The sequence below is a fragment of the Sarcophilus harrisii genome, chromosome 5, assembly GCF_902635505.1.
Source record: "Sarcophilus harrisii chromosome 5, mSarHar1.11, whole genome shotgun sequence".
NCBI classification, from domain to species: Eukaryota; Metazoa; Chordata; class Mammalia; order Dasyuromorphia; family Dasyuridae; genus Sarcophilus; species Sarcophilus harrisii.
In genome coordinates, this window is record NC_045430.1 from 264,687,217 (window position 1) to 264,699,946 (window position 12,730).

The window sequence follows — 12,730 nt, forward strand, 5'->3', positions numbered from 1 at the left end:
CGGGACTGAATTCATAGGGCTTGAAAACAAAGAAGGCACAGAGCCAACTTGCTTACATATAGAAAGTTAGGTATAGGAGAAGGAAATGCCAGATGGGCTTCCAAGATATGATTTGATTAATGTAGATATCAGGGAGGGGGCCAACCCTCACTGGCATCCATTGTGTCCCAAGGAGTGGCTAGTTCCTGGGATTGTAGAGGTGAAGCCAAACACATGTGGCATATTCCCGGTCTCATAGGGTTACAGAAAGGCTAAGTTCCCATGGAGAGAGTCACGTTCTTGAAATGGTTTGAAATAAACTTACTAATAAGAAAGTATTTCTTATTCAACCAGTCACCAGTGGAATAAAGTAAGGCTGTATGCTTGCTCCCAGGATTTTTAGCATGATGTTTTCATCAATGTTGTCAGATGTCTTTCAGCACTAAACAGCACTAAAGTCAGCTACTGCACTGATGGTAAATTATTGAAAAGGCTATAAGCCAAGACTAAAGTGGAAGGAGAATTGGTGCTTGATTTTTTGTTTGCAGATTTGTTCTGCTTGGTCCCATAGAATTGAAACAGGAGTAAAGGGTAAAAGATGCAACTTGTGTATAAATTTCTATGTAAAAACTTCCTAACAGAGCTATTTAATGATGGAATGGGCTATCTTGGTAGGTAGAGTTCCCCTAACTGTTGGTCTGCATGCTGGAAAATCTCCTTGAAGGAGATTTGTTGTAGAAGGGATTTTTGTTTAGACAAGTTGAATCAAGATGATCCATTGATCCTTCAAATTCTGGTATTTTATAAATCTATAAAATTAGTTTTTGTACTAAAAAACTCTATTGATCCAGTCAGGGGAAAAGACTTATTTTTAATATTTTGTTTTAACTAAATCGGAATCATTGACTACTTTAAAGAAATTAACCTGAATCTTGATTTTGTTTTACAGCTGAAAAGCTTTAAAAATGGTAATAAAAATAAAAAGTCCATTTTTAGAAAAAATAAAAGGTACGTATTACAAACAAAGATATTTGTAATGAATTTGAAAAATGCATGCATAGTTGTCTCTATTATATTTTTCATTGTTATTGAAGTGAAACATGTTTATAATATTTTCTAAAGAGCAAATAAATGAAATAAGACTATTGTCTTTAAAATGTACAGAAAATATGTGCAACTCTGTTTATATACATATACTACAGCAGGGCTTTCAAAAATAAATGTCAGGTGTGGGAAAATGCAAATCAGATGGCTCAAAGCAGGTTGCATTTTGCAAACAGAATGCAACTTTGAAACAGGCTTTGAAGAATTAATGAGCTCCCCAGCTTCATCCAAGGCAGCTTTCAAGGTCCCAGACTTAAAGGAAAGGGCTGAAGGCTTGGGTTGTTTCTGTCCATCCAGGGGCTGGTCACATTCTACCTTTAACTTCAGTACTAGCTGCTGAAGCAGCAGCAGCAGCAGCTGTAGCAGCAAACTGTTGTCCTAAGAATTATTCTGGGAAGCAGAGCCACTCAAAGCTTCTTGAGGAAGCCTCCAGAAATCTTTTCAAGCTGCAGTCTGGCCTGAAGGAGAACCAGTAGGGTTAAAGCTGAAACTCTTAGCCATAAGCCATTTCTTGTTAGTGCTAGTTCAAAAAACAAGACGAAGAAAGGGAAAGAGTTTTGCCCAGGTAAGTCCAAACAAATAAGAACCAGGTCTTTTCATAAATAAGTTGTGCCTGCAAGACATTCCTAATGAAACAATTCAGAAAAAATACTTACAGAGAGAAAATGGTCAGTTTTCATAATTGAAAATTATAATTAATATACATGAATGTTAATTTAAGTATGTGTGATTATTTGAGAGAAATATGTCAAATGTCTTTTTTTTTACAGGAAAGAATTTTTCAAATACTCTTTTGAAATAGTCTGTTCAGATGATGCCTTATTAAAGGAAAACATAGGTATGTAAAAACTTATGATAGCCTTAGTTCCATTACTTAAAGTTCATTTCACAAAATCAGCACCCATATCTTTGGAGGAAAAAAATAACCTTTCCACAAATAATATTTTCCACACCCATTTGCCCTACTCTTTACCCCCTACCATCAGTGGGTGTGGCTGTTTCTTTTAGGTTCAGTCATGAGTAGAAGATTGATAATTTTGACCATTAGTTTTGGAAAAAGTCCTGGATTATAACCATATTTTGGCTTTCATTCTCTTTTTGACTTGAAATTATGTATCAGTGCTTTTCTTTTGTTTTTAAGTTTCTTACCTGGTGAATTATATTTTTCTTACCTTGACAAGTATTGGAATAGAGTGTTTTGGATTGGTTTATTTGTTTTGACTTAGAATAAAGAACTAGTTTATAAGAACTTGAAAACAGAACCCCTGGGAGGGAATACCAGCCAGAGGTAAGGCCTGTGAGGTTGTAGGATTTAGAGCCTGAAGAGATTGTAGAAGTCATTGAGTCCCAACTCTTGAATTTAGAGATGAAGAAGCTGAGACCAGAGAGGTGGCTGAGGTTGGACAAGGATATAGATGTATACATAGGACTTTGAGTTGGGACCATCCAAATAACTAACCTTCTGTTAACCCAACCCTTTGTGCTAACCTTAAAAGGGGCAAAACTGTGCCAAGAGGAAAGAGATGGGAAACAGTAACCACTGACTTTATACTGCTGAGGAAGATTAAAGTGTTCTCCATCCATTGTTTCATTGGGTCATCATCCTAAATCTGTGAGGAAGTAGTATGACAAAGCTTATTCCCCTTGAATAAACAATGAGAATCAACTGGCCATACATCCAGGAAGCAGAAAGGCAAAGAGGAACAGAACACAGTTGATTGGATTAATTGGTAAAAGCTGGAGTGTTATGACATCAGTGCTACTCGTTAAAAGCAAAATGGAGCACTTGAACCCTTCAGAAGCCCTCTCCCTCCCCCACATTAGATTGTGTGAAAAAACAAACAAATGGTACCTAGGATATTTGTGGTATATCTATAAGAGCTAGGAAAGCTTTAAAAGTTGTTAGTTTTTGGGAACTCATTTATGTACTTGTCCTCAATTAATTTTTAATTCTATTGTCATCTATTAAGTGCTTATTATCTGTAAGGAACATTGTGAAGTTATGGGACATCAAGACAAAACTGAAACAACCCCTGTCCTCAAAGAGCTTCTGTTATATTGAGAGCTAAAGAGTGAAATTCAAGCATGTGTGTACACAGATAAGGAAATCAAAATATAATAAAGAAAAGACAAAATAATTTGAGGGAGAGGGAAACATTAACATATGAGGAAGTCAGGAAAGACTTAAAGAAAGGAGTTTTGGAAAAAATAGGGATTCCAAAAGGCAGAGATGAGGAAGAGGAGCAGAAGGAGGAAGACGAACAGAAGGAGAAAGAGGAGCTGAAGAAAAAGAAGGGAGAGCTTTTTAGGCCTGTGAGAAACGCAAGAAAAAGGAAACTTCAAGTCATTCCCTGGAGCAGCCAGGAGACCAGCTTGGATGGAAGGCAGAAAGAGTGAAGGGAAATATTGTGAAATAAGTCTGCCAAGGTAGGCTTGGTCCAGATAAGGAAGGACTTTAAATGTCAAACAAAGAAGTTCACATTCTATTATGGGCACAGTAGGGAGCTACTGAATTCAATCTGGAGAATTCCATGTTTAGACATGTACTTTAGGAAGATTATTTTGGCACTTTCATGGCTACTTGACTACGCCAGGGAAGGGGTGATGAGAGCTTGACCCAGATAAGCAGTCATGGGAGGAGAGAGAGGAGGAGAGATACTTAATGGGATCTATGTGATAAAAGAAAGTGAATTATTGATGGTTACTCTGAAGTTGTGAACCTGAGTAAATGGAATAATGGAAGAGCTCCAAAAAGAAATCAAGGAAATAGGAGGATCAGGTATAGAGGTAAAGACAAGTTTCATTTTGGACATGCTGAGATATACCTAGGCAGAAATCTAGGAGGAAATTGGTGATACCAGAGCTACAGATGAATCAGGTATGTAGATAATGGGAGTCATCTGTTTAGAGATGAAAATTGAATCCATGATAAATCCATGGAATTCAATTCAATTGAATTCCAATTGACACAAGACAGGGAAATTACAGGACTATCAATATTGATGGAAGATGATTGGGCAGTACTCAACAATAGCAAGTCTGTTGGTCAACAAGCATATATTAAGCATTTACTAGTGGTAAATGAATGTAAGTTCCTTGAAGGCACAGATTGTTCTTATTTTTTTGTTTGTATTTATATTCTTAATGAATAGCATGGTGCTGGGCACATCTTAAATGCATAATAAATATTTGTTGATTTGACCTTTTTTTAAAAAAATAAATTTTTTAAAGTCATCTTTGTATTAACACAATCATTTGCCTCTTTGCATTTAGAGAAAATAATGTCTTTAATCATTTAAAGAAAACAATTTAAAAATTCTAATACTATGAATTGAAAAAGTTCAGAAAATGATTTATGAAAGAAATAGTGAGTTATTTCTTCTTAAAAATGAAGAAAAAAATAACTGCTACCACCAACAAAATATCCTGATTTATTTTGCTTAGGTTGATTTCAAAAGGCCAGATATGGATTTTCACTATGAGATCCTTTTTACCTTCACAGTGTAATAGCTCTACTATAATGCTACCATTTTACACTTCACAATAAATTGAAACAAGTCAGTGAAACTACAGGATAATCAGTATTGATGGAAGATGATTGGGCACACAATCAACAAAGACATTCATTCTTTCTCCATTCCCAGAGGCTATCATTGACCAATTTTGCCATCCTAGTCTGTAGATCATTGGCAATAATAACATATATTCTTTGGGGATTATTTTGAACTCTATCAACTAGAGAATATCGCTAAAAATCAGTGAAGAAATGATCCCATTGGGAAGCAGTATCTAGTCTGTTGATTTGGTATTACCAAATCAGTTAATTCATGAATTAATAGTGTGTGTGTGTGTGTGTGTGTGTGTGTGTGTGTATGTGTGTGTGTGTGCTTTAATGACTCAAGAAAGTAAATTTGTTTTCACTGTATTTAAAAGAAGTCCAAAATACTTATCAATGCAGTTGCATTCTCTTTTATTATTAAGTTGACTGTTGCTTTTCTAATCTTGAAAATGTATAAATTCTTTAATCAGCATCTTTTTTGGCTTTCTTCAGCATTTCAAAGACTTATGGTTTCATTGATCTATAGGCATTCCTCCCCAACATAATTTGCAAACTCTATGATTAATCTAAGAACTTCTCTAGATTTAGTTGGGCCAATCGTTAGATAGTAGATGTACAGTTTACATACTATAAGAACATAGACTTCTTTCAGTTATTTGAACATTTTTAGGACTTTCTACAGTTTGTGAGCTACTACTACAACCTCTGAGAACAAACCAATCAATAAAGACTCGTTAAGAATCTACTATAAGCTAAACACTGTGTTAGGCACTGGGATAAAAAAGAGGCAACAAAGAAAGAAAAGTTTTGTATCACACACCACACACACACACACACACACACACACACACACCATCTTCAGGTAACTAGATAAAATCAAAAACTTCTGAGAAAAGAAAAATAAAGTCACAGAGAAAAACTTTAAAAACTAGACCAGCTATAACCATGTCCTACTATTCGTATGCTATGTCTCACTTATGTGTGAGTCCATAGGTTATCCCCAATGCTTAGAAAACAAACCCATTTCGTTTATAGTCATCTTTCCTTTTAAAACTTATTTTCTTTTGCTTTTCCAGTTATTATTTATTTTCTTTCTTTCCTAATTCACCTCCAAAAAAATTAAGAAAACAAAACTTTGTAACAAATATACATAAGTAAGCAAAACAAATGACCACATTGTCCAAATGTGTATGTTCCATTCTGCATCTTGGGTCCTTTATCTCTTTGTTGGAAGATTATAGTGTACTTCATCATCAGTCTTCTGGATCATGTTTATTCACTGCATTGATAAAAGGTCTTAAGTTTTTCCAAGTTGTTAATCTTTACAAAGTTGTGTATAAATTATTTTCTAACTTACATCTCTTACTTCTTATTTGGGGCTAAGTTTATTCTTTATAATTTTGTATCTTATATTATTGACAGGTGGATGATTATCATCCTTTCAAATTATATATATTTTCTCAACTATACTTACTTTATATCAGATCATGTAACTCTTCCCATGCTTCTCAGTACTTATCCTTCATTTATTCTTCAATTTTAAACATCATGATAATCTCTTATGTTCATATACCACAGTTTGCCCATTGTAAAATAATACAAAATGTTTCATAACTTTGTTTGTCATCCTGATATAGGAACCATGGCAATCTTCCTTGTAATTTTACTATATCAGTGCATATTCTGCTCAAGTGACCACTCTTAATATTTCTTGCTATCTAATAGAATCAATAACTACCTTTTATTTCATCTTGATTTTCAGAGTCTTTTACTTTGGCATATTTTTTTACCTCTTTCATTATAGATGCCTTTTTTGTTATTACTGCTTATTCATTCTTGCCTTACTTACTGAATTGAAACTGTATTAAGGGCAAGTTATGGATCCTTCTTGGGTGAATGTTGGAGTCCTATATGCTACTCCTATATGCTACCATTCTGTATTCTCTAGGGTTCTGCTATTTCTTGAGGTTCTATGTTTTTCAAGGATCTCAAAGTAGCTAAAGTCAGTGATCCCTGGTCTAACCAGTATAATCATAATAATGATGATGATAACTGATATTTTTGTAGTGCTTATTATGTGACAAACACTGTATGAACACTACAATATTATCTTATTTGTTCCTTACAACAACCTGTGATGAAGGTGTTATTATATTTTATAGTTAAGGAAATTGAGCCAGATGGAGGTAAAGTGATTTGCTCAGAGTCACACAGCCTAAGGTTGGATTTGGACTTAGGTCTTCTGGACTCCATCTGGGGCACTCTGGGCACTGTGGGGCCCCCACCTATCTGTAGGTGCTGAACTTTATCACAAAGATGGCTTCAGTTACTATCTCTGATGATTAATAAATGTGTACAAGTTTATAAATTACCATGTCTCAGCTAACTCATTCGTGAAAAGAGCACAATTAATATCTGAGACAGCTGCTCATGCTCAGATAAAATCATATAAATAAAGTGCTTTGTCAACCTTAAAGTACCATAACAGGGGAGAATTCTGGGAAAATGGCAGAGTAGGTCAGTAAATTTCAAGCTGTCCAGATTTCCCCCACAAACAGAACAAATTTGTTCTTCAAGGTGAACATAGAAACCCAGAAAGATTTGGTGCAGAACAGAGGTTCTCCTGGGACAACCCAAGAAGATGAGAAGAAAGACCTCCAAGAAAGACCTCCATGTTGGGGAATAACCACTGGGGAAGCTTCACAGAAGCACCAAGTGGGAATCCCAGCGGCTAGTTGGGTTTGGCTGGAGCCTCAGCAGGAGGTGCTTACTTCCACAGGAATTCTTACTTCCCAGAAGCTGTGAGAAGTTGAGATCTGAGTCCATAAGACTGAGGGAAAATCAGTCAGTTGATTAGAACACCAGGCCCAGTTGTGTTGCACAGAGGCAACCCTGGCAAGTGGGTCCTACAGGTGGGGTTCCAGGTCAGAGAGAAAAGCTGAAGGGAAGCTGAGGGCACCATTTTCTCACCCCATGATTAGAGAACCTCACACTAATACTTTTTCTTTAAAAAAATGAACTGGTGGAGAAGAAAGACCCCAACCATAGATACTTACTATGGGAATAGGGAAGACTGGGGTTCATCTTCAGAGGAGGACAATGAAGTTAAAAAAAATCTTCTACCCAAAGAATAACATTAAATGGCTCCCTGTCCAGAGGGAATTTATAGAACTCAAAAAAGAATTTAAAAATCAAATGAGAGATATTAAGGAATAACCTAAAAAAACCCTAAAAATAAAAATCATCCAAGAAAAATAAGATTATGGAAAAAAGTTAACTAAACAGAAAAGTAGATACAGAGTCTTAAAGATGAAAATAATTCTTTGAAATTTAGAATTGGGCAAGGGTAAGCCAGTGAAGCTATGAGAGACCAAGATATAACAAAAGACGTAAAAAATGAAAAACTAGAATAGAATGTGAATCATAAGAAAAATGACATATCTGCAGAACAGATCAAGAAGAAAAAAATATAAAAATAATTGTACTACCTGAAATCTGTGACCAAAAAAAGAACCTGATTCAATAATGCAATAAATGATTGGAGAAAATTGTCCTGGAGTGATAGAAAATGAGGGGAAAGTAGAAACAGAAAAGATCTATTGATCACTACCTCAAAGAGATCCTTTGTTAAAAAAAAACACATAGGAATATCATTTCCAAATTTCAAAACTCTGAGATCAAAGAGAAAAATGTGCAAGAAACAAGAAAAAAATCAAATATGCCAGAGCTACAATTAGAATTGTATAGGACTTAGCAGCAGCTACAATAAAAGACCCCAGGTCCTAGAATCATATCTACCAGCAATCAAAAGAATTAGGCCTGTGGCCAAAAATACATCCAGCAAAATTATCCATAGTATTAAATGAAAAAAAAAAATGGACATTCAATGAACTTGAATATTCCTAGGACTTTCTACCAAACTCAAACTTAATAGAAATTTTTAACATATAAGAGCCAATATAAAAGATCAATTTCAAGGAACTTAACATGGACAAATTGCTTATGTTTTTTAAATATGGAAATGTATATCATATGTTTAAGATTGATATTAGCAATTGGACAGCTCAAAAGAAAGATTGGGGCAGAGTTGAGTATGATCTGAATATAAAAAGCAAAACCACCTAGAAAAAGATGAAAATAGTAATTATGTTATAAAATGGGGTACAGAAGAAGGATAAACACAGAGGCATTAGAAGGGAGAGAAGGACTAATAGTTCTGAAGACCTGCTCACATTGGGAATGGTTTAAATAGACAACACTACATATATACTATGAAGGGTAAAATACCCTCTGAAATCTTTAAAGAAATAAGGAGGAGGGTTGTGCAGAGGGGGAAGCAAAGGGTGGGGGGAAAAGACAAGGGAGGGATTCATGAGTGGGGGAGGTTACGTAGTACAAAGGCAAGTTAAGGAGCAGTGTTAAAGCAAAAGAGTTAGCGGGGATAGGAAAGAAGAGATTATAGAAACACCACAAGAATCAGGAGTAGAACTTATTAGAAAATAAAAAGTATGGCTAGTAATCATTCATCTTAGACAAAGTTGAACTTAAAGATTGAATCAAGAGAGAAATCTGTATTATATGTTAGTTATACTAATATTGTTTTAGATGCATGTTTATATATGGGTAAAGATATATATATATATATATATATATATATATATATATATATGTGTGTGTGTGTGTGTGTGTGTGTGTCTGTGAGAATATATAGATATATACGTATGTTGCTCTAATATTGTATGTATGTGTGTGTGTATGTGTGTATGTGTTTGGTCCTATGCATGAGTATGAATGTATATTTTATATATGTGTGTGTGTATGTATGTATATGTCTGTGTGTATATGTATATATAAATGTATCTATGCTTAACTATAGCCTGCTTGGGGAAGGTGGCAGGAATGAAAGGAAAAAAATAATAAAGAAAAAAATTGCTCATCAGAGAATAAAAGAACAACCTACAAAGAAGCAAAAAAAAAAAAAAAAAGATGAACACTCAGGAATATAATTTCTTCTATTATATATCCTTTATTGAACTGGGAATTTATTTTTACATATTCTGAATGTTTTTCTGGGCACACGTTTTGTTTTGTTTTATTTTATTTTTCTGTCTTTCTTTCTTTTTTCTATTCTGGTTTTTAAAAAATAAACAGAATAAAAAAGTAGTATAGTAATGCCATTTATTATTATTATTGCTATTATATAGATGGACTTACATGTATATATATGTATATATATGAATACAATATATATAAGGAATTGGCACAAATGAAGAAATAAATTAATAGAAATAAAATGTTAGTAAAGACTATATGTTTTTGTTCCTAACAGTCATGCCCTATTCACCTGAATTTCTATTTTGTATATATTTTCAACTATTTCAATATATTTCAACACCACCCACCTACAACTTTGCTAAACTTCCAATGTACAGAAAATAATAGGAAGTGATAAGTCAGGTTTTTGTGACTAAAGAAGATAATGATGAGGGAATGGTCTTTGGACCTGCCTTTAGAACCATGGAATCTTTTAGAATAGCTTTTCAAATACCCCATTTGCCATCATTATGGACCTTGGTCCACATTTGGTCTCCTCTTCTCAGTCTGTGTTCTAATACAGTATATACTGTGTATACCATCATGTATATGATATATACTAACAGTATATACCATCATGATAATGATTTGTTTTTTAATTCAGGGATTCTGGAATACTAGTGATATGTGAAATATTCTCTAAGTCATGCCATGTGAGAGATTTATAGATTTTGATCTTAGAATGGGTAAAGAATTTCCAGATTTCTTAATTTATATTCATTTTAGCTAGATTTCATCTTTCATTCACACATTGTTGATAAGAATTCTGAAGCACTAGGAATTAGGTGATTTGTTCAGGATTATGTAGAAAACAAACAAGAGCCAGGATTCTCCCACACTCATCCAGAATTCCCTAGATACTGCTAAGTCTCCAAGTTTTTCCACTTTCTTTCCCCCCATGTTTCTCACACATAATAGACATTCTTCCGCCCCTTGCTAGCTGTAGTTATTCAAAAGCCCTTTATAATTATTTGCAGTACTGGTTTCCACATGGTGAGAATGTCAAGTACTTTGATGAGGAATCATAGATAGTTCACAATAAGGACTATTTATTTTAGACCCACTAGATATTACATGTTTAAAAGCAACAAAAATAATTTTTAATGTTTTATCTTTATTTTGGCTATTTGAAAAATTAAATACATTGAAAGAGATAACACTTTAACCATACCACTGGTGTTTTCTCAGTTGTTTCTGAAACAGAGGACATACTAAGAGATCTGCTACAAATGCTGGAGGAAGTAGGAGAACCTGTGAAGACATTTGAGGAGTCATATGCACATGGAAATGAAATACATGCAGAAGGAAAGGTATTGTTACCCTTTGTTATTGCTCCATGAGGAATAGTCACTTTAGGGATTCTTCACAAGAGCAGAATTGTTCTTGCTGAGGGCTTCTAGGTGGAAAATCATTTTGTACATAATAAAAATATATCTTTAATGTGGGCATTCAAATGTTTCTGTGACATTTAGTTGAATAATTAAATGATCATAGGGTTCAGAGGTAAAAGAGGTGTTGGAACTCATTTAGGCCAACTATTTCATTTTATTTTCTTTTAAAAGTTTGCATTGATGTATTTTCTTTTTAAAGGACTTTTATATTTTAAAATTTGGGTCTCCTTCCCCTACCTATGGAGGCTGGAGGCATCCCTTCAATAAATGAAAAAAAAAAACTAAAATATTTAGAGTGTGGATGTTCCATATAGATAGTCACCCACATCTACATAGAATGACAGGAGTTAGGACACTGCTTTAGTTCTTCCATTTTACAGAGGAAGAAACTGAGGTGTGGAGAAGTAAAGGGACCTGTCCACAGTCACAGGGTGGCAGAAACGGCAGGAGTGATGAAGCCTAGCACAAGTGGAAAGTAGCTTAGGGATTTAGAAGATGTTTGCTCAAAAAAAAAAGGAAGGAACTATAGCATAGAAGTTCTACACCTTTGAATAATTAGGAACTTACCTGAATATTTTTAAGGGAAGTTTATATAGATATAAATTGGTAAGTTTATTTTTGTTTCTCTTCTTATTCTTCCCCTCATTTTTCCTTTTATCAACCATATATGTTTTTTTTTCATTATTTTCTTTGTACTTCAGAGCCTTGCACATAGTATTTAGCAAAAGCATGTTTTCTAAATTATTCTCAACTTGACAAATAAGAAACATAAACATTTCCATATAGAAAGAAGAGAAAAAGAGGATTATATGGAATTGAAAATGTTATGTACCGTTTTGTCAAGAACATATTCATTCAGCATGTTAAATCCAAAGCTGTCACTTATCTGTTACCCTCTGAACCTATTTTCTGATTTTTTTCTGTACATTTTCTTTAATGCGCAATGATTTTTCCCATCTCATCATTTTGTTGTTGCATTTCCATTATCACTAGCTCTAATTACCACCCCCAAATCTCCCTTCTTTTGTCTCCCATCCCAAGCTTCTCTTCCTTGTAAAAGATGAGCAATATAACAACTATCTGTGTATAGCGTTACTTGGGTAACTAGATAAAGGGGATTCTGTAGCTTTATTAAAGTATTTGAAAAAGTCTCATGTGATTCTTGTGGATGAGATGGAATGAATTGGGTTAGATGGTAGTGTAATGTTTTTAGGTAGATATAGAACTAGAGCTAGTCAAATTGCTAGACCCAAAGAGTAATTTTTTTTTGGTCAACTTGTAAGAAAGAGAACTTTGGTGAGTTGCCCAAGAAGTTTCTTTATTGAGAGTTCCCTATAGGAATCTTATCATAGACCAACTCCTTCCTTCCCTCAAAAAGAAGAATTGATCATTTGGATAAAGGAATGAATGACTTTCTTTTTACATTTGTAGATGATGCTAGGGTAGAAGATATAACTAACACATGGGATGGCAAAGTAAAGATCCCAAAAGATCCTGAATCGCTAGTTTCAGACTCTGAATCTAAAATATGAAATTTTAGAGGGAGAAATACAAAGGCAATACTTGGGTTTAAAAAAATCACCATAAACATGAGATGAGGGAA

General features: G+C 34.2%; 1 protein-coding gene across 1 annotated transcript in view; it reads left to right on the plus strand.

Annotated features, from left to right (window-relative positions):
* The window catches only part of ZCWPW2 (zinc finger CW-type and PWWP domain containing 2), a 140,063-nt gene that overhangs the window by 122,475 nt on the left and 4,858 nt on the right, over positions 1-12,730 (plus strand). The window contains exons 6-10 of the mRNA XM_031940256.1: positions 383-455; positions 1,381-1,555; positions 1,854-1,921; positions 10,925-11,046; positions 11,508-11,602. Coding sequence (XP_031796116.1) covers positions 383-455; positions 1,381-1,555; positions 1,854-1,921; positions 10,925-11,046; positions 11,508-11,602 — 533 coding nt within the window. The remainder of the gene's footprint in view (positions 1-382; positions 456-1,380; positions 1,556-1,853; positions 1,922-10,924; positions 11,047-11,507; positions 11,603-12,730) is intronic.